General features: G+C 34.8%; 1 protein-coding gene across 3 annotated transcripts in view; it reads left to right on the top strand.

Annotated features, from left to right (window-relative positions):
- LOC130231055 (membrane-associated guanylate kinase, WW and PDZ domain-containing protein 3) overlaps window positions 1-24,131 on the top strand; it is a 242,811-nt gene that overhangs the window by 171,279 nt on the left and 47,401 nt on the right. For all 3 annotated transcript variants that reach the window (XM_056460441.1, XM_056460440.1, XM_056460442.1), the window contains exons 4-5: window positions 11,842-12,048; window positions 23,023-23,200. In XM_056460441.1, coding sequence (XP_056316416.1) covers window positions 11,842-12,048; window positions 23,023-23,200 — 385 coding nt within the window. The remainder of the gene's footprint in view (window positions 1-11,841; window positions 12,049-23,022; window positions 23,201-24,131) is intronic.

Raw genomic sequence — 24,131 nt, 5'->3', positions numbered from 1 at the left:
GCATCAAATCAGCATTATAGAATGATTTCTGAAAGATGACATTAAGGCCCAATCCCATTTCTATTTTTGTGCCCCATTCCACTTCCTCTTAAAAACGAGTATGAAGGGGAAGGGCTTCAAAATTTACCCCTAAGAAATGGGACAGCACTACAGCACCTGCACACGCCATCAAATGTCATCGTGATCTCTTCCTTCATATGAGATCAGACGATCGTAGTTATTCCAGTTGTTATTTTTTGGTATTTATCTTCAGGAAATCACTGAAGGCATATATTATGTTATCATAACGATCTAATGTTGCAATAAGATCGTAACTGTACTGCGCATTTACAGCATGGCTATATTCATCTATGTAAACACACCAAAAACAACAAGAACATTATAGCAGACACTGTAAAAAGCTCATTCTCAGCCACTAGACTTTTCTGACAGGGTATTCCAGTGTCATCGAGTGACAGAATGTTGTGGGACTGCTATGCAGGAGTTATTATTAGGGATTATAGATGGCAAAATTTAGCGGTTTTTATTTTAGCAGTTTTTTTATAAAAGCATGACGGTAAAACACGAACGCGGTTATGAATATCTTAAAACAAGTGCTTGATTGTTGTAAAAATTCGTAATAATTACAAAAAATACTAATTTGTGGCTCTCCTTACTTCCGGGTGCAGCGATCCTGCCGTTGTAGCTGGTGTATTCTGGGAAATTTTCTTACCCCTTGCATTCAAGTATGGTCCTGAAAAATCTTCATTCGAAATGGTATTTACGCCTTCGCCTTAGCCCTAGGCCTTCAAGCTAAAGAGAATTGCGACAAGGGGAAGGGCTAAGGGGTAGAATTGGGATAGGGCCTAAGTCAAGAATAAAAAATGCTGGAAATTCAACTTTACTTTACTACTTAAAAGGAAAGGCTGTGATGGTAAATATTTTATAATATACAGTTGAAATTAGAAGTATTAGCCCTCTTGAATTATTACCCCCCCCCCCCCTTATATAATTCTTTCCCCGATTTCTGTTTAACGAAAAGAAACACATTTCTAAATATAATAGTTTTAACAACTGTTTTCTAATAACTGATTCTTTTATCTTTGCCATGATGACAGTACATAATATTTTACCAGATATTTTTCAGGATACTAGTATTCAGCTTAAAGTGACATTTAAAGGTTAACTAGGTTTATTAGGGTAATTAGGCAAGTTATTGTATTGTAACGATGGGAGGGCTAATAATATTGACCATAAAATGGTTTAAAAAATTAAAAACTGCTTTGATTCACGCCCAAATAAAACAAACAAGACTTTCTCCAAAAAAATTAATAAATAAAGAAAGAATCCCTTCCTCTGCTAAACATCCTTTGGGAAATATTTAAAAAAGAAAGAAAAAAAAATCACAGAATTTTGACTTCGACTATATTTATTTTAATATATACAGTATTACTATATTTTGTCAAATAAATACAGCCTTGGTGAGCATAAGATACTTTTTCAAAAGCATGTAATCTTATGAGTGGTACAATATATAATTCATTTTCAATGCAAATTTTCTTTTCCTTGAAGCAGAAAAGCATTTGTGTTTGTCGTTCGTCTGCAGTGTGGGTTTGGATGTGTGTGTCCTGAGAGACAGATAGCGTGCCAGGCGACTGCATTCACTGTGGCCCCATGTCGACATTACGACCAGATTCATGCCAGGCAAAGCCTGCTGGGACGGGGAGAAACGCCAGTAGGAAATGCCCATATGTGCTCTACTCTCCAAGAGGGAGACAGCCTGATCCTAGAACAAACACACACACATGCACACATACATGCATGCTAACACACAGACCTACACTAATCATTGGGCCCTATGAAATTAGTTTTTTTTTTCACAAATTCTGTTGTTGTTTTCTAGATTAAATTTTATTAGTTATAATTTATTTTCTTGGTAAATTAAAAAAAATGCTTTTTTAATTTTTTATAATTTGTTAATATTAAAGACGTATATACACACTACCGGTCAAAAGCTTGTGGTTATGTTTTTTTTTTTCATGTTTTTTAAAGAAAAATATTCTCTTCATCAAGGGGGCATTTATTAAATGTAAGAAAAAAACAATAATTGCTAAATATTTAATTATTAATAATTATTAATTTATTAATTATTGTTAGTGGTTTCAACTGAAATTATCACTCCAGTCATTATTGCTTTTATTATGATTACCATTAATAATATAATATAATACTTTATTATATTATATTATATTATATTATATTATATTATATTATATTATATTATATTATATTATATTATATTATATTATATTATATTATTTATATTATATTATATTATATTATATTATATTATATTATATTATATTATATTATATTATATTATATTATATTATATTATATTTTATTTTATTATTATTATTATTAATTATTATTATTATTATTATTATTATTATTATTAATTATTATTATTATTAATATTAGAGTGATTTCTGAAGGATCATATGACTCTGAAGACTGGAGTAATGAAGCTGAAAATTCGTCTTTAAATTAATAGAATAAATTATTAAATTAAATAATAAGCTACTTTTGAACAGTTATTTTATAGTGCAATAACATTTCACAGTTTTACAAATTGTTCTGTACTTTTATTAAATAAATGCAGCTTTAAAAATACTACTGACCCCAAACTTTTGACCAGTAGTGTATATACAGTTGAAGTCAGAATTATTAGCCCCCCTTTGAATTTTTTTCTTTTTAAAAAATTTTCCAAATTATGTTAAACAGAGCAAGGAAATTTTCACAGTATGTCTGAAAATATTTTTTCTTCTGGAAAAAGTCTTATTTGTTTTATTTCAGCTAGAATAAAAGCAGTTTTTAATTTTTTAAAAAACATTTTAAAGACTAAATTAATAACCCCTTAAAGCTATTTTTTCGTTAGTCTACAGAACAAACCATCGTTATACAATAACTTGCCTAATTACCCTAACCTGCCTAGTTAACCTATAATGAACCTAGTTAAGTGTTTAAATGTCACTTTAAGCTGTATAGAAGTGTCTTGAAAAATATCTAGTAAATATTTACTGTCATCATGGCGAAAATAAAATAAATCAGTTATTAGAAACGAGTTATTAAAACTATTATGTTTAGAAATGTGTTGAAAAAATCTAAAAAATGTCTTGCCATTTTCTGTAACTATGTTAACTATGGAAGTTAGGTTAACTAGTCGTTGGACAACAGCCGTTTGTTCTGTAGCCAATTAAAAATATATATATATATTCTTAAGGGGGCTTAAAAATGATAAAATAATAATAAAAATAATATTGACATTTAATAGTTGTTTAAAAATAATATAAGACTGCTTTTATTTCAGTCAAACAAAAAGAAATATATAAAAAAACTCTGTGAAAAAATGTCCCTGCTCCTTTGAACTGCATTTGGGAAATATTTGAAAAAGAATGAAAGTTTTACAAGAGGGCTAATATTTTTGCCTTCAACTATAATAAATAATAAAATAATAAATAATAAAAAAATAGTACTGACATTAATAGTTGTTTAAAAAAAAGGCTAATTTATTTCAGCCAAACTTAAAGAAATAAAACTAAAAATATTATAGGAAACACTGTGAAAATGTCCTTTCTCCTTTAAACGTCACTAGAGAAATATTTGAAAAAGAACAAAAATTTCACAAGAGGGTTAATATTTAGCCTTCAACTGTATATATGCTTTAACCAGAAAATGTACTGGAAATTTTACTCTTGAGCCAGCGTTTTCTAGATTTCCAGCATCTCATGCCTCTATGTGGTCATGGTTCAGCAAACAGATGCTGGGCCTTTCTGATTCCTTCATTCCAGCAGTGTGGATAAATTTACAACCCTCGAGGCAGCTTTTAGTGTAATCCTGTCTAAGCAAGCTTGGATGAATTAAAGAGTTGATGCTGATCAATAAAGATTTAGCGCTCTTTGAAAGCACACACACATATAGAGAATCTCAATGGGGGCGAAGTGTAAACATGAATAGACGATGACACAATTCACTGTATTTACTGCCTGTTGAGTCACATTTCACATTGTAGTGTTAGAAATGGATAAATGTCCTCTGCTTACATGATGTGAGAGAGTAAAAGAAAAATTCTCTTGAGTCTGTAAATAAATATATAATAAAAAATAGATATCCATTCATTTTCTTTTCGGCTTAGTCCCTTTATTAATCCGGGGTCGCCACAGCGGAATGAATCGCCAACTTATCCAGCATATGTTTTACGTAGCGGATGCCCTTCCAGCTGCAACCCATCACTGGAAAACATCCATACACACTCATTCACACACAAATACTACGGACAATTTAGCTTACTCAATTCACCTAAAGTGCATGTCTTTGGACTGTGGGGGAAGCCGGAGCACCCGGAGGAAACCCACACGAACACGGAGAGAACATGCAAGCTCCACACAGAAATGCCAAGTGACCCAGCCGAGGCTCGAACCAGCGACCTTCTTGCTGTGAGGCGATCGTGCTACGAATAGATATATTTTGGGAAAAGAAAGCACATAAATCCTCTCATGTTTGAATAATACAATAAAACATTAGGCAAAGAAAGAAGAGACTCATTAAATATTTACAAATAAAACATTAGATATAAAAATAACAACAAAAGCAAAGAATAAAAAAGATGACGTGATTTTTAATAAAATAATAATGTTCTGTTGGGTATATTTAAAGATGTCATTTGTTTTAGTGTAATTATACTTTGAATAAGGAAAATAAATGATCTGTTTTAGTATTACAAGTTAAAAAACAAAACAAATTATTATACACTCACCGGCCACTTTATTAGGTACACCTTAGGTACACTAGTACTGGGTTGGACCCGCTTTTGCTTTCAGAACTGCCTTAATCCTTCATACCATAGATTCAACAAAGTACTGGAAATATTCCTCAGAGATTTTGGCCCGTATTGACATGTTTTTCCAATGTTCTATTGTCCAATTTTGGTGAGCCTGTGTGAATTGTAGCCTCTGTTTCCTGTTCTTAGCTGACAGGAGTGGCACTTGATGTGGTCTTCTGCTGTTGTAGCCCATCTTCCTCAAGGTTTGACGTGTTGTGCATTCAGAGATGCTCTTCTGCATCCCTCGGTTGTAACCAGTGGTTATCTAAGTTACCGTAGCCTTTCTATCAGCTCAAACCAGTCTGGTCATTCTCCTCTGACCTCTGGCATCAACAAGGCATTTGCGCCCACACAATTGCCGCTCACTGGATATTCTTTCTTTTTCGGCCCATTCTCTGTAAACCTTAGAGATGGTTGTGTGTGAAAATCCCAGTAGATCAACAGTTTCTGAAATACTCAGACCAGCCCGTCTGGCATCAACAACTATGCCACGTTCGAAGTCGCTTAAATCAGGGGTTCCCAAAGTGGTGGTCGCGGAACAATGAGGGGGTGATTTCCAAAAATCAAGTTCATTTTATTAAACCATTAGAATTACCATATTTTATCCATAAACCTACAGAAGATAAAAGTAAATAGTTACAAAACGCCATCAGCCTTTAATATTGCTCCTGTCACGCCACCATATTACTCCAGTACTTCAACAACTACACTGGCTTCCTATTAAACCACAGATTGATTTTAAGACCTTGATTTTACCTTTGAATCAGTGCATGGGCTAGCACCAGGGGCGCAAAAAGGGGGTATGCAGTATATGCGGCGCACAGGGGGCCACACATGGGGGGTGCCATTGTGCCAAAACTATTTTAAAATTATCCTTATTAAAAGTTTCAAATAATAAAAATAAATAAATGTTTTGTTAAAATTGTTTATTCTGCATTTTATATGAGTATAATATTGTATCTTATTAAATTAAAAAAATTATATTATGAGTTGCATACGTTGGCACACACGGTTTAATTCAAAATCATTTAACGCAATAACATGCAGTCACACAGCCAAGTGTAAAGTGTTCAAGTAGATGTAACTGTTTTATCAAAATAAACTGTCAAATCATACATACAGTACAGTCGAGGTCAAAAGTTATGATTAATCTGAAATTTGTTCTTTATTTATTAATATTTATTATTAATTAAATATTTATTTTGCCAAAATAAGAGGGATCACACAAAATAAATGTTTATGTAAGTACAGACCTCAATAGATTTCAGATAAAAGAGAAAATAATATTTGGATGAAAAATTCCCCTATATAAATTGTATTTACTTGATTATAATGATTCTTAACCCTGTTAAAACTGACACATATAACATATAGTCATAATATTCACATTTTTTTGGGAACTGAAATGTTTATTAATCCTGCTATCAAGATCCATTTTTATACCACATACATGTTGTTACATGTTTATTATTCATCATATTGATACATCAGGCCTTTCGGTAACTTTTTGCTCAAAACTATTTTAATTTTAGTTACAAAAAAGTTTGCCCGTAACAATGTGATAAAATTGAACATTTCAGGCAGTTTGTCTGTATTTTTTACACTAAATATTTTACAGTTTGTTTTTTTATTTGACTTTGTGAGAGGTGTAATAGCAGTTTCAGTCAATTGTTTATGCAAAGACACACCTTACACCTGGCATATGAGAGGTGGTTGCATTTGTATGTTTATTTGCCCTTTAGGACTTCCATATCTATCATTTTGTTTTCACAGTACCCCTCAGTAAATGTGTAGTTGCACCCCTGGCTAGCACCTGGTTATATTTGTGACCTGGTGACTCTTGCCACTCCAGCCCACAGTCTTCGTTCGGCATCGGGACTTACCCTGTATCAGCCACACTGTAAACTCAAGACCATGGCTGGTAGGGCTTTCTCATACAGTGCGCCTAAGCTGTGGAATGCCTTACCCATCAGCATTAGGAATGCCGCTTCTCTAAACTGTTTTATGAAACTTCTTAAGACTCACCTATTCAGCCATTCTTTTAACTTAGGATGATCATTTTGTTAACTTTTTTATTCCGTTTTATGGTTCATATTCTTATTGTTTTATTGCATCTTTTTTTTATTGTTGTGCTGTTTTTGCTATTGTTGGTATTTTGACTTGTAGCACTTTGAGTCTAAGAAAAACGCATTACAAATCAAATTTATTATTATTATTATATAATAAACTTTTTTTTTGTTTTTCATTAGATTGCAACCCCTGAAGTGATTACATTATACTCAAGACACAGCAAATTAGTTGCAGCAGATTGATTTTATGATACCAAGTTAAATTGTCTGACACCTTTGCAGCACTCACATACATTAAAGAGAAAAGCCACAACTGAATATGGTGAAAGGTCTCAGAGTGACGTTCTCCACAATTAAATGAAGAATAGACTTGGGCCTATTGGGGTGTGTGCACTGTTTTTATAACCACCTCAGAGGATATTGGAGGTCCGAGTCACTATCATTGTTATTTTAGGGGTCACGGGCTGAAAGTTTGGGAACCCCTGACTTAAATCACCTTTCTTCCCCATTCTGATGCTCGGTTTGAACTGCAGCAGTTCATCTTGACCATGTATATAAGCCTAAATGGATTGAGTTGCTGCCATGTGATTGGCTGATTAGACATTTGCGTTAACAAGCAGTTGGACAGGTGTACCTAATAAAGTGGCCTGTGAGTGTATATCTTTGTGTATTATATCATTACACCTTAGATCAGATGAGAGTTGTGTATTTATTTTAATAGTAATTAGAAAAAATTAAAAAGATACTTTGAATATGGGGTGAAGTAAAATTCCCAGAAGGATTTAGTTAAAAATTGCAATGCAGTACATAAAATATTAGCAATATGGGTGCTTATTTGGTCGATTTTTATTGTATATAGCTTATAAATCTGTCCATATTCCTCTTTTTGATCTATTTTGGTATTATAACTGCACTTTACATGCACCAAAAATATATTTGCCATCATTAAGAGCTCGCTGGGGAAGTGGTTCACCTCGTTGTGGGATTATACAGCTCTCTGCAGATTACTGGCAACAGATGATGCTGTAAATCTGCTCAGATACTGAGTGCAGCACAAACCTTCATGATTCTATCATGCTTAGCTGAGTGCATATGTGGTGATTAATCAGAGTTATACTGTAACGCAAAGACTCTAATTAGCCAAGCACTTACCTACTGACATTCTGTTGCAGATTTTCTTGTAGGTATGGAGGATTACAGGAAAACAGTCACGCAATTCAATATCATTACAATATAAAATTGGTTTTCTGCTTTCTAAAACAAAAATAAATAAATGCTGGGTTGTTAATAAATGCAGCCAATGGTTTATTTTTTTAATTATTTAAAATTCAATATATATATATATATATATATATATATATATATATATATATATATATATATATATATATATATATATATATATATATATATATATATATATATATATATATATATATATATATATATATATATATATATATATATATGTATGTATGTATGTATATATATATATGTATGTATGTATATATACATATATATATATATATATATATATATATATATATATATATATATATATATATATATATATATATATATATATATATATATATATATATATGTATGTATATATATATATATATGTATATATATATATATATATATATATATATATATATGTATATATATATATATATATATATATATATATATATATATATATATATATATATATAAAACCCTAATTTGGTTTAAAACAACAGATATAAAACATAGATATTTTTAAAAATTAAAGAAGATTTTCAGATCATGTCATTCAACATACACTGTAAAAAATATCCGTAAATTTGCAGTTTTCCGTGTCATGTTTTATCATGTACATGTAGTTATGTTTATTTGTGATTTGGAGTTGCATTATGGGACCTTGATCTTTCTTCCAACAACTTTTAATCTTGAAAAGTAAAAAATAAATAAATTAAAATTAAAATCATTAACATACAACAAAGTAGGACTGCACGATTTAGAAAAAATCTGATATTGCGATATTTTATTTTTGGCAAATATATCTATTGCAATATAAATACCATTTTACCAGATGACTTTAATAGCTCTATCAAGAAATATTTCATTCATTTAGATATAAATTTCATTCATTCATTAATTTTCCTTCGGCTTAGTCTCTATTTCAGAGGTCGCCACAGTGGAATGAAACTCCAACTAATCCAGCATAAGTTTTACGCAGCGGATGCCCTTCCAGCTGCAACCCAGTATTGGGAAACACCCATAGACACTCATTCACACACACTCACACACTACGGCCAATTTAGTTTATTTAATTCACCTGTACAGCAAGTCTTTGGACTGTGGGGTAAACTGGAGCACCCGGAGGAAACCCACGCGAACATGGGGAGAACATGCAAACTCCACACAGAAATGCAAACTGACCCAGCCGGGGCTCGAACCAGTGAACTTCTTACTGTAAGGCGACAGCGCTACCCACTGAGGCACCATGCCGCATATAAATTTCCTTTGATAAACAAATTTCAATCATGGGTAAATACAGCAGATCAAAGATACACATGAAGTATGTGCTTTACAATTTTCTTGCGTGTCTTAGTAGTATTTGGCTACAGAAATGTAACAATCAAATGTAAAATAGCACCGTATAATCTTCATCATATTAATAATTCTATACATTTAACCTTCATTTAGATCATGTGTTTCATTTATGCTATATTCATGATGGCAAGTGTTTTTTAGCCATCAATAAACCTAAAACCTAAAACTGTTTTTAATTTAAGGTTCCTTTTACAGGATCAATAATGCAATCAATTAAAATTTTCATTCATTTGTATATTTTTCTTTGCCTCAGTCTCTTATTTATCAGGGGTCTCCACAGCGGAATGAACCACCAACTATTCCAGCATATGTTTTACGCAGCGGATGCCCTTCCAGTCGCAATTCAGTACTGGGAAACCCCCATACACTCATACAGTACACTATGCCAAATTTAGTTAATCTAATTCACTTACAGCGCATGTCTGTGGACTTTGGGGGAAACCAGAGCACCCAGAGGAAACCCACATGAACGGAAGAACAACATGCAAACTCCACACAGAAATGACAGTGCTACCCACTGAGCCACCGTGCCACCCCGTAATTAAAACACAGTCTTTAAAATAGACTTGTAGGTTGTAGATGTTCAAACATGAAATGAGATGGAAAGCTAACACTAGTGCCATCAGGAGCAGCAGATGAGTGCTGAAACTCTGTTTTAAACACTGTGGTAAAACAAATTTCCATATTTTTAAGACATGTAGTGGAACAGTGGTATTTAATGCAGTGCATCTTGTCTGGTCTGAGACCCACTTTATATCGAATCTCAATCAAGCAATGAAGATCATTGATTTTTAAAAGAAACCAGATCTTAAATGTGGTGAGTTTTTAATGGCATGACAGGTCACCAGAAGCACATGAGCTGGCTTATTCAATCTTAAAAGTCCCCATGCATATACAGTACCTCATTATGACTGTTTTCTATGCTTTATCACTGTGTTTTTCTAAAAACAAAAGGCAAATGTTATACAACATGCTACAAGCTAATTTTATAGAATGAAAATATTATTTTTTCGGATAAATTCATGTTCATAAAGTGTTCTCTAATTTTGACCCCCAAATTTAAATGTTATTAATTCCTGTGATGACGGCTCAACTTTCAGCATCATACCTCTAGTCTTCAATGTCAAAGTTCGACGAAAGCTGATTGATTAAAACATTGTTTAAGTAACCCTTCCTGTCGTATTGTGCAGGACCAGAATATTCATCCTTATTTCTGTCCCAGTGAGACTGTTGTCTTTCTAACATCCCGTTTTTGCTTGATGGCGCACATAGCGTAAAACAAATGCTATGGTAGCAGCACAAAACAAAGTTTCCTTACACCGTGACACAGCATCTCATTCAAATAATGAAGAGAGACAGAGAGTGAATATTCATCAATGCATATTCATGAGAGGTGAGCGAAGTTGTCAACAGTAGTTAATTGCTTGTGAAAAAGCCTATTCCCACATGGTTTCCATTTCTATTTGCTAATTAAACTCTTTAGAATTTACAATCTAAAAGGGAAAGGATTAATCTTTCGACTGATTACAAGGATTATGTTTTACATTGGCAGAAAGATGAATGTGTGACCTTAAAAGGCTCCTTTTTTCTCCTTAAACAGACGCTAATGATGTCTAGGGGCAGCATATTTATTTGCGGGATGAAGGGAGCGAACAAACAAAACAACAAATTTGGATGATTTAAATTAATCTGCGTATAATTGGTGATGGTTGAACGGTTGATTTGAAAAGATGTCTTTCCATTCGCTGGATCTAATCATACAGAGAGTGATTTCTTTAGTCTTACATCAAGAGGGAAAAATGAAGCACAAACCTTCAACCCATACAAAACACACACACACACACACACACACACACACACACACACACACACACACACACACATTGACGTGTGCCACCAAATTAGAAATTCATTTAAATACATTATGCTGCTCCGCTGATTGGCCGTGCCATTGTTTCTGATGCATATTAATGAACTGATTCTTGTATGAGAAGATAGTGGGAAAAGTTTCATTACTGAATCCAGTGGTGAGTGTAATTACTTTCTAGGCACCACCAAATGGAAAAGTATAACATTTCACACTGCATATTGGATAGTCGACACCTAGATCTGTATTTTTGAGAAAGCTGGAAGCGAGTAAGAAAGCAGAGGTTGCTGCCTCAGGGTTTCTGAATCAGCTGTTTCAAAACTATAGAGGTTTGTTGCTTGTTAAATCAAAGAGTGTGTAACAAGAACCTTGAATCACACTTTAGGTTTCAAAGTTTAATAGATATCTTGAATCAGTATGCATTTTGATCTTTGTTTTTTCAGGTAATTTCTATGGGACTCCCAAACCTCCTGCTGAGCCCACCTTGGTTCAGCCGGATCTGGTGGACCAGGTTCTGTTTGAGGAGGATTTTGGCCCTGAAGTTCAAAGAAAGCGAACCACATCAGTCAGCAAGATGGACCGGAAAGACAGTGTGGTCCCTGAGGAGGAAGAGGATGAGGAACGGCCACAACTTCCAAATGGCATCCCAGGTTAGTTTATGTTTGTGTGTGTGTGTTTGTGTGTGTGTGTATGCTTGTGTTGTAACATAAAAAATAATTCATTCATTAATTTTCCTTCGGCTTAGTACCTTTATTCATCAGGGGAATATTCATCGCCACAGTAGAATGAACCGCCAACATATCTGGCATATGTTTTACACAGCGGATGACCTTCCAGTTGCAATCCAGTACTGGGAAACACCCATACACCTTCACATGCACACACATACATTACTGCACATACATACATTACTAATTTAGTTTATTCAATTCGCCTAAACGGTATTTCTTTGGACATGGGGAGAACATGCAAACTCCACATAGAAATGCCAACTGACCCAGCCGGGACTCGAACCAGTGACCTTCTTGCTGTGAGGCGACAGTGCTAACCACTGAGCCACTGTGCCACCGTAAAAATAATAATAAAAGAAAAAACTAATGCATTCACAATGAATGGACAGTCAATTTTAGGTGCATACAGATAATATCAGCCAAGTAAACTGAAATGGCCTTCCCATTGTAAAGCAGGTCTAAAGGTCTAGGAAGAAATATTTGTACATTTTGCCTGTCTTTTAATTTTTTAAGACCTTTGGTATGACTTTTTTTTGCTTTTGGTTACTGTGATTGTGTTTAAAACTATATGTGGCAATATGGAATATAAATTGATGATATTTTGGTCCCACGGACAACACAGGCTCATTATGAAAACGTACCCTGTTTACATTTCTGGATTTATGTAGCCAGAGCTCTGTTGGCTGCATTTCGTCTTTAAAATGTATAGTACGGGGCGGTATGACACCGCCAATGGCTTCTGTTTCTTTTCGAGCTACCAGCTGACCGCTAACTTCTATGTGGACGCTTTTCCGCTGTTACCAGTTTGCCCAGTAGCTCGCCAGTATGTTGGCAGACTTGAGATGCAGAGAGTAGTTGACTTCGACGAAGGGGTTTGAGTCATCAAAAAAACAAGTAAATAACAGGGTGAGAACGTCGTAAGATCTGAAAACGTGGTAAAAATCAGGCAAGGGCATTTCTTTTTCTGCATTGCTTTTGAAAACACAGTCGGTTGGGTTTAGGGAAGGGGCAATCGGGTTAATCAGTGATTTTGAAAACACTATCGGTTGGGTTTAAGGAAGGGGGGTGGGTGGGGGTGTGGGTTGGTCCGTCAGTCAGTCAGTCAACAGCAACCTCTGTTGGATTTATATGAAAAGAACAGGCACGAATGGCCCTCGTGAGAGAAATTTGAGACCTGAAAAAGCATACACAGCAGCCTCTGGTGGGTTCACGAAAACAAAAACTGCAAAAAAAAAAACATACCCCCTGCGACAAATTTGGTGCTCTCTAAAAATGTGTATAGGGGTATGTATCAATAATGAGCCTGGTTGTCTTAATTATGTTTTAATGCCAAAATCATGGTTAATAAGATTGCAGATTTAAACTAAAATATGCTATTTAAATATGGTATTTATTAGCATTTTGAATTTGCAGTTTTTACTTTAGCCATTTTCTCATAATTGAAAAAAGTTAACTTTTTCACATAGAAAATGCTTGTAAAATTGATTTAATTATACAGCATAGCACATGAATTTAGCAAGAAATTACAAAAATACTATTACAGTTTTTTTGAGTGTACTAAATAATACATCTTCTAGAATATTTTCTTTCTTCAGTATATGTACTTTTTGGCTTTTTAAAATACGTATATTTAGCTATTTAATTTATTTTATTTTAGTAATATTAGTACTTCAGCGACTGTATTTGCCAGTTTCTGAAATATTAAGTTTTTTTTTGTTAATTGATATAAATAATTCCACTTCTATTGCTGTGCTCCTACATTAGTTCCTTATTAAAAGTAGTCATACTGCAGGACTGTGACCCAAAAACATCCTATCTAAAACTGTCAGAACTTCATTGAGAGTCTCATTGCAAAAGCAATTAATTAGTCGTCTGGGAGCATGTCAAACAAAGTGATCAAAGGCTGCCAATTTTGCCTTACAAGAAAAAAATATTCTTGAAATTTGTCTCAGACAGCATATCTGGTAAAAACTTTTGGTAACATCCCAGTGTGCCTGAGGCTTGAACCTACAGTCTGAGGCCTTACATGATCCTGTACCTAAGAGATCTGTCCTCTGCTCAAGGAGAAGTCTGCACCAACAGGCAGGCTTTGCTTAAAAAAGAGCCAAACGTTCTGCTCACATGCTCTCATTAGTTCACACTATAACCTTATAATCCGTTCGAGATCAGCAGTTGTGCTTTCAAGGCTCCGGGCCTGAAATTTATGCTCTATTTGTATACTGCAGTACATTTGGTAAGCGAGTCACATTGCTCCATAATGGCTTGCTTAATGCAGAGAGGATTCATGTCCATGACCCTGGTGTCGATCAGCTTTAATCCTAAATGAGCTATTTAGATGTTTGCGGGGCTTTAACTTTTAACCCTTGCTTTTGAAAACAATGTATAATCCTCAAGTGTAACCAAGAGGAACCAAGCTTATACCGTCAGAATTTTTTTTCACTGTGAATCAAGCATAAAATAACAATTACATATAGTCTTCTTGTGGCTATACAAGACACATGCAGGAGAATCACAAACTCTCTTTTTAAGAATCCTATAATAGTAGAAATTAATGGGGAGATAATTCTCTAAATACAATATTGTAATCACTTTTGTGTAAACTACAGAACTTGTTTTGTGAAGCACACATTTTACACCATTTTCAGTAGTTTTTGCATATATCTATTCATTCATTCATTCATTCATTCATTCATTCATTTTCTTTTCAGCTTAGTCCCTTTATTAATCAGGGGTCACCACAGCGGAATTAATCAACAACTTGTCCAGCATATGTTTTATGCAGCGGATGCCCTTCCGGCTGCAACGCCTCACTGGGAAACACCCTAACACTCTCATTTACACACATACACTATGGACAATTTAGCTTACCCAATTCCCTTATAGCGCATATCTTTGGACTGTGGGGGTACCGTAACACCCAGAGGAAACCCACGCCAACACGGGGGAACATGCAAACTCCACACAGAAATGCCAACTGGCCCAGCAGGGGCTCGAACCCGAAAACCTTCTTGTTGTGAGGCGATTGTTCTACCCACTGCGCCACGGTGCTGCCCACACATATATCTGTGTTAATGGGAATTGTTTTCTAACATTCTTGCTTTAATACATTGTTGTTGTGAAACCTCAAATAAAAAGCATAACTACTGAACTAAATGTGGAGCAGGTGAACACAATCAATAAAATGAGTAACTATGACAACCAATTAGAAAAGACGAGTCAGGCATTAGAAAAGTCTCAAACAAAACTGGCTGTTACACTTTTTTGTATCAAAATTAGTAAAAAATTATCATTAAACCATGACAACATTATGCTACTTTATAGATAAATATAATATATCCTCACTGGCCACTTTACTAGGTACACCTTACTAGTACCCTGTTAGACCCATTTTTGCCTTTAGAACTTAATCCTTCGTGGCATAGATCCAACAAGGTACTGTAAATATTCCTCAGAGATTTTGGTCCATATTGACATGATAGCATCACGCAGTTGCTGCAGATTTGTCACCATGATGCGAATATCCCATTCCACCACATTCCAAAGGTTCTCTATTGGATTGAGGTCTAGTGAATGTGGAGGCCATTTGTAGGCTGTGGCGTTGATGCTCAGTTGGTACTAATGGGCCCAACATGTGCCAAGAAAATTTTCCCCACACCATTACATCACCACCACCAACCTGAACCGTTGAGGCAGGATAGATCCATGCTTTTTATGTTGTTGATGCCAAATTCTGACCCTACCAGCCGTATGTCGCAGCAGAAATTGAGACTCATCAGACTAGGCATTGTTTTTCCAATCTTTTTATTGTCCAATTTTGGTGATCCGCTGCCAATTGTAGCCTCAGTTTCCTGTTTTTAGCTGACAGGAGTGGCACCCAGTGTGGTCGTCGGCTGCTGTAGACCGCCTCAAGGTTGGACGTGTTGTGTGTTCAGAGATGCTCTTCTGCTTACCTCAGTTGTAACCAGTGGTTATTTGAGTTACTGTTGCCTTTCTATCAGCTCGAACCTGTCTGGCCATTCTCTGATCTCTGGCATCAACAAGGCACTTGCACCCACGGAACAATTAGACAGGTGTACCTAATAAAGTGGCCGGAGAGTTTATATTATATATAGATTGAAACATGCTACTCTCATAATTAAAAAAGACATTATACAAGATTTTACTTGATGTTTTAAATCAGTTTAATCTAATAAAATTTTCAATGCCTTGTAAAGTTAATATGATTCAACTTACAAAATTAAAGTCAGCAGCTAATCTTAAAATATGTAAGAAAATGTGTTTAATTTAACAAATTTTTGAATTTATTTTGGACTCTCATACCATAATAATGCTACATTTACTGTAGTACAGTAGTAATTTATGGTTTTTAATAAATTGGTTGCTTACCAGTACATTATATAGCCTTTTGAGCCCATTTTTTTAAAAGTCTAAATGTTTTAAAAAGCAAAGCCCCTCTACACTGTTGTTGTTTCCCGAAGTGTATTGCTATTAATTAAAAGCTGTTGTGTTTGTATGGTCATTTGGACTGCTGGTACTGGTGAGGTCTTCCCTCCCAGCTTTGGCATAAGCTGAATAATTATTGCGAATGAATAGTTGTTGAATATTCGCTGATATAAATAATCCCTTGGCTCATGTTAACAGAGTCATTCAATGAGGAGTGTCCTTGCTGCACAATAGTGTTATATTTGCTTTAAAGGCTTTTACCAGTTCAAGTGTGTTTGAAGAGAGGGAAATGGCAGCAAATTACTTACTGCTTTCACGTACAATCCTGCTGTTACAAGGATTTGTTTCTTTGCTGCAGTGTTATAGAAGTAAATTGCTATTCTGTAGCCTTTGATATTGAACAGTTTTGTGTTACTGCATCAAATAATGTATATTTAGTCTATTCAGAATTGGATTATGTGTAATTATGTGTACTATTATTAAAAGACATTTATTTACTCACGTAATGTTATTAAATAAATATCATATAAAGCTTAATGTATATTGTAAGAGCCATAATTTGAAAGATTACAATTTATCAATAGAGGGCTCAAATGCATGTACTAAATACATATATTAACATGTTTAGTGGTGGCTCAGTGGTTAGTACTGTCTCCTCACAGCACGAATGTCACTGGTTTGAGTCTCATCTGGACCAGTTGGCATTTCTGTGTGGAGTTTGGGTTTTCTCCAGGTGCTCCGGTTTCCCCCACAGTGCAAAGACATGCGGTATGAGTGAATTGGGGAAATTAAATTGTCTATAGTGTATGTGTGTGAATTTGAGAGTGTATGGGTGTTTTCCCAATACTGATAAGGGCATCTGCTGCATAAAACATATGAATAATTGGAGGTTCATTCCGCTGTGGTGACCCCTGATAAACCAGGGGACCAAGCCAAAGGAAAATTAATGAGTGAATATGTTCAGTTTGTGTACCTTATTGTAATCTTCCCCTCTGTTTGTTTGTAATGGTTTGCTTCACTTGTCATTGGACTGTTTTAAGTTATGGGGTACATATGGAAAGACTTTAAAAGGAAAGTAAGAAGGATGGAGCCACAGTTTTCTCATTTGAACATGAATAAAGGCGAGTCAATTATTTTGTCCAACGGTTTCTAAAGGTTGCTTATAGTACAGAACAGATATACTATAGATCATAACTATTAATTGTTTAAATATGAGGCTAACCCAGGCAAAAAATAAAAAAATAAAAATAAATATATATATATATATATATATATATATATATATATATACAATTATTTTTAGGGGTTTTCACCTTTAATTGGGATAGGACAGTGGAGGACAGACAGGAAAGCATTGGGAGCAGAGAGAGTCGAAGGTTTGGTGCACTTACAGTATGTCGGCGCACTTAACTACTAGGCTACTGGCGCAGACAAACATGTTTTTTTTTTTGCCTTTTAGTTTTATTAAAACAAATACCGTTCTTCAACTTTTTTAAAATAAGATTTGTACAGGTATCTACCTTTAGATTGCAAATAAAATTATCTCTGAATTACTAACTGGAAATTTCTAACTTAAAAGTATAGTTTACCTAAAAATGACATTTCTATCACCATTTACTCCCTCTCACTTATTTCAAACCTTCACGAGTTTTTTTCTTTTGTTGAACACAAAAGAAGATATTCAGAAACAGCTGAAAACGTTTAACTATTGACTTCCATAGTATTTGTTTTTCCTTTTTATAACCACTGAGCCACTGTAATTTTGTATTTTCTTTTTCAGCTTTTTTCAAAATATCTTGTTTTGTGTTCAGCGTAATAAAGAAACTCATAAAGGTTTGAAACCACTTGAGGGTGAGTAAACAGTGAGTACATTTTCATTTTTGGGTGATCTACCCCTTTAAGAAAGGTTGGAACATTTTCAGAGCAATGAGTATCATATTTTAGATACAGATAAAGTCAGAATTATTAACCCCCTGTTTATTTTTTCTCCAATTTCTATTTAATGAAAAAAAGAGGTTTTCAACATATTTCTAAGTATAATAGTTTCAATAACTCATTTCTAATAACTGATCTTTCATTTTTGCCATGATGACAGTACATAATATTTTACCAGATATTTTTCAAGACACTTGTATTCAATTTAAAGTTTAATTTAAAAACTTAACTAGGTTAATTAGGCAAGTTAGCGTAATTAGGCAAGTCATAATATAAAGATGGTTTGTTCTGTAGACAATTAAAAAATATATTGCTTAATATTGCTAATAATATTGATCTTAAAATGGGTTTAAAACTGCTTTTATTCTAGCTGAAATAAAACAAAAAGATTTTTCCAGAATAAAAAACATTATAGGAAATACTGTGAAAAATTACTTGCCCTGGCGTGTGTTTCCTAAACAATGACGTAACTCGCAGATGAACGATCATAGTATGATACATAGTATGTATGTTTGGGAAAAGAACAATGAAGAGACTAGTGTTTCCTAAAACCGTAGTTTCTCTATCGCAGATCCATCGTTTGAACCACGTTAGTTATAACATAAAACGTCCATAATGATGCTCTAAATGGTGTGGAGTAACAATCACCATATGTTTTTTTCATGCACACGTATTTAAAAAAAAATCCAATATTAGTTCTGCTAAAACATGTACTCCTTTTCCATTTGAATTGAAATACTTTATATGTAAACGGCACATATAAGGCATATTTCCTTTACAAATATTATTGAGAACATTCCATATTCTATTCTAAAACATAAAACACGTATTCTAATCTCATATATAAATCATATAAATCACTAATTTGCAGTAGGCTATTTATTAAGAAATTTGACAAATCTTAATTACATATAATCTACACATAATCTACTTAGTAATAATAATTAATCTTAATAATAATATTAATATCAACATTATTATTATTATTATTATTATTATTATTATTATTATTATTATTATTATTATTATTATTAAGTAGGATATTGTTTATTTATTATTATTATTATTATTATTATTATTATTATTATTATTATTATTATTATTATTTAAAGTCTAATTTTACAATTTGACACATGCAAACCACTGCAGAAATGTTCTAACCAAGAGGCCTATGTCATATACAGTACAGATACTTATACAGTACAGATAAATAACCTACTATAAATTAAAAGCATTAACGTTTGCTATGTTTTTTTGTTTTCACAAGCTTTGGAGACATCGTGTAAATTCCACTTTTAAATAATAAATCACCCATAGCTTTCGTCATGAGCCACGGCTGTGTTCAAAATGACATCTATGTTTTCGAAGTGCACTGCGAAGGGGGCACAATTGTCAATTCGAATATCGCTAAAACGGAACTGTAAAAATACTTTGAAAGCAAATTACACCTAAGAGTGATGACTTTAATGCTTTTTTAAATATTCCAAGTTTAAATATTGGAACATTCGAAAGGATTAGGGCATATGGGGGGATAACTGGGATTAGAACACAGCCAGGAACTATGCTTATAGCTACAGTTCTAGAGGTGTAGTTGCAAGCGTACAAGTTTGCGACACAGATTGCGAATGTTTGTTTTAACGATATATTTGGGAAACACCAAATCAACGAACTATGTTTGTACTGACTGAACGTGTGACCGTAGTTGGCTAACCATGGTTTTAAACATCATTTCTTGAAAAAAAGTAATTCATAGGAGGGTGAATAATTCAACTGTATACCATATATTTTATGGTTTATTTATATGTTTTCATTTGCTTTAAGTCATTTCTTCAGTTCAAAACAAATTAAGTTGAGAGTGTGTGATGCATATATTCAGAATTGTGGAATGAGAGAAAACTGTCCACCAGAGTCTGTCGAGCGAGTCTGATAAACATGAGTGAATGTCACCTCTTCATCTTCCTCTACAAAAGCCTGAATCCAGCGTGCCGTCAGTCTCAGAAAGCCTTTGTTAAAGCCTCGACACTCATGGAAATATATTCTCTCATTTCCATGTCAGTGTAACACTCATCCAAGTAAGATTCTGCCTCACAGGTTCTTTAGTTTAATATGTGCCCAAAAATGGTGATTCTACTGTACGCAGCAGTGCATATCTTCCACTGTGTAACCTGTAATCATTTTTAAGATCACCTTCAGACACTTTTATGTACTGCTAGTCTATTCTGAATGTGTCTGTCTAACAGGGGCATTCGCAGTGTTATTGAAGTACACAGGTCATGCAAAGATGTTTGTCTATGTTTTGTTGTCATGTCAGGTGGTTCAGTATATGGCTTTTGCTATTGAGAGTGGTTGGCACTGTAGTTTGGTTGTTTTATGCCCCCATTTTGTGGTTTCCTGTGCATTTCTAAGCACTTAATTTTCACTAAAGATCATTTTCTCCATGTTTAGTTTTGTTTAAACCCTCAAATTACTGCTTCTCAAATAGTTGTCCTTCATTTATTAATTTTTCTTCAGTTTAGTCCCATATTCATCAAGGGTTACCACAGCAGAATAAACTGCCAGCTATTCCAGCATATGTTTTACACAGCAGATGCCCTTTCAGCTGCAACCCATCACTGGGAAACACCAATACACTCATTCACATACACTGCAGCCAATTTAGTTTATTCAAGCTCATGTCTTTGGACTGTTGGGGAAACCGGAGCACCTGGAGGAAACCAACGTGAACACGGGGAGAACATGCCAACTCCACACAGAAATGGCAACTGGCCTAGCCGGGGATCGAACCAGCAACCTTCTTGCTGTGAGCCATCATGCCGCCCTCAAATAGCTGTATCTCAGCCATATATTGTCCTATTCTAACAAACCATACATCAATGATAACCTTATTTTAAAAAAATTTATGTGAAGTATAAATCTCGAGTACAATACTTACATCATACATTTACCACTGATTTTGTGTCCAGGATCACAAACCATGTATATTCAGTGTGTGGGCTGCTCGAAATTGGAAAAAATATTTTTATTTAAAATTTTTCTGCGACACATATTGCAATATAAAAATATTTTCACCTTAAATAACTCTACTTGAAAGAAATTTACAATTTTACGTTGATTGGGATTATTTTGTAGGGGAGTACATCTGGAAAACACAAAACATAATAATTTTCAAATGTCTAATTGTTGTAGACCTGTGGTCTCATGTAAATTCTGTTCTGTCCTTTTTACTACAAGTTGATTATGTGTTTAATCCTTGTCTTCTCAATAACAGTTCTAATTTCTGTATTAGTACACTAAAGAAGAGAATGTTGTTTACTGGTTTTACATCTGCACTGGATTCATAGCCTCCTTAAAATAGTGACTTGTAAAGGTACAATAGCACAAATTAATAATAAGGCTAAACCTATAGTACCAGTGATGCATGGCAATATTTTTCTTCCAACATTTTAGACTATATAAAGGAATGACGGTGGCGCAGTGGGTAGCGCTATTGCCTCAAAGCAAGAAGGTTACTGGTTCGAGCCTCAGCTGGGTCAGTTATCATTTCTGTGTGGAGTTTGCATGTTCTCCCTGTGTTCGCCTAGGTTTCCTCTGTGTGCTCCGGTTTCCCCCACAAGTCCAAAAACATGTGCTATGGGGGAATTGGGTAAGATAAATTGGCCGTAGTGTATGTGTGGTTAAGAGTGTGTATGGATGTTTCCGAGTGATGGGTTGCAGCTGGAAGGGCATCCGCTGCATAAAGCATATGCTGGATAAGTTCATTCCGATGTGGTGACCCCTGAATAATCAAGGGACTAAGCTGAAACTAAGGACTATGCCCAGTGACTAGCACTGTTGCCTTCACTAGGGGTCTTCACTAGGCCATCTGGTATTTCTGTGCAGAGTTTGCATGTTCTCCCCGTGTCCGCTTGGGTTTCCCCCGGGTTCCCCGGTTTCCTCCCACCATCTAAATGTGCTCTATATTATAGATAAAATAAGCCTAAATCTTTTTTCTCTCAGGAAGTTCACCTTGGCCTCAGCAGCAGGGGAGTTTCAGATCGACCTGAGCTCAATCTCCCCTCGCCCTGTGAAAGGAGGGAGCCCTGGGCTCGAGGATCCCTTGAGCTTAGGGCTCTCTCCCGGGACAGCGTGCCAAACAAGCTATGTATAAATCGTGAGCTAAGGGTGAACTCTTGAAATGTCACTATAAGCTGAAAAACATCTTGAAAAATATCTAATAAAATATGTACTGTCATCACTGCAAAAATAAAATTAAGCAGTTATTAGAAATGAGTTATTGAAACTATTAACTATGTTGAAAAAAAAATCTTTCCGTTAAATAGAAATTGGGGGGAAAAATACAGGAGGGCTAATAATACAGACTTCATCTGTATATTCTGCAGCCCTAGACTATACAGTTTTCTCTCATGTACCCAAAGCAGGAAAAGATCTTGCTTGCACATCTTCCTACTTTGACATGCAAATAGTTCTCCTGGCTAAGTTTTGCATTGTGCTCTTAATGTTCTTTCTGTTCCTCAGAGCGGACAGAGGAGTGGAGGAAAGCAGTGCCCAGTTACACTCAGTCCAGTGGTGCAGGAGGCAGCGGGACACTGGAGATCCGCACCTGGAGCTCTTTACCCAGAGACGACAGCCTGGAGCCCCTGCCCTACAACTGGGAAATGGCCTATACAGAGACGGGCATGGTCTACTTTATTGAGTAAGTGTGTGAGGCTGGCTGAACGAGAAGACGTATTTAGCCTTTATTAAAGTCTGCATGAATCGGAAACTGAAACTTTTTTTTGTATTGTGATGCAGAGAAACAGAATATGGGGAAACAGTAGGCATGCTTGTTTTCTCTATCTCGAGCTGATTGAATGTAGTCAAGTAGGAAAGATCATGGAAATGTTTTTGAGGGGGTTAATGCAATCTAACAAACACCTCCTTCTCCCCATTTCTGTTTATTGTCAAAACTACAGTTAGAGGGGCATGGATAAGCATGTTAGCCCATCCCCAATACTTCAGACAGACTTAACCTGAGAACTTAACTGAAAACAAACAGGAAGTGCAACATTCAGATTTTAATTTCAGATTAAAAGGGCGAACAATTTTATTTTTCTTAATGATGTGCACAAATGAATTGTTCACCACACAACTAGTGATGAGACTCATGAGATAGCTCTGCACAAGACGTTTGGCCAGCGGAGAAATTAAAATGGTCGTGCCCAACTGAGCCTGGTTTCTCTCAAGGTTTTTTTTTCTTCACTTCCGCCTTTAGTGAAGTTTTTTTTTCCCTCTCCGCTGTCGCCACTGGCTTGCATGGTTCAGGATCTGTAGAGCTGCGCATCGTTGGATTTGCTCTTCAATATTTGGACTCTCAGTAGTGATTATTAAACCACACTGAACTGAGCTAAACTGAACTGAACTTAAACACTACAAACTGAACTTCACTGTTCCTATTTACTGTGACCTTTTATGTGAAGCTGCTTTGACACAATCTACATTGTATAAGCGCTATACAAATAAAGGTGAATTGAATTGAATTGAATCATACGGTTAGTTTTGATTTCATTTGCACTCTAACTGTTTAGAGTCGGGCTCATGTCACTGATTTACTGCATGTTCATAAAAAATGAGGGTTGTTTATAGTT

The sequence above is a fragment of the Danio aesculapii genome, chromosome 6 (assembly GCF_903798145.1).
Source record: "Danio aesculapii chromosome 6, fDanAes4.1, whole genome shotgun sequence".
Classification (NCBI taxonomy): Eukaryota; Metazoa; Chordata; class Actinopteri; order Cypriniformes; family Danionidae; genus Danio; species Danio aesculapii.
The sequence above is the reverse complement of the archived record's forward strand: the minus strand, read 5'-3'. Positions and strand labels throughout refer to the sequence as shown.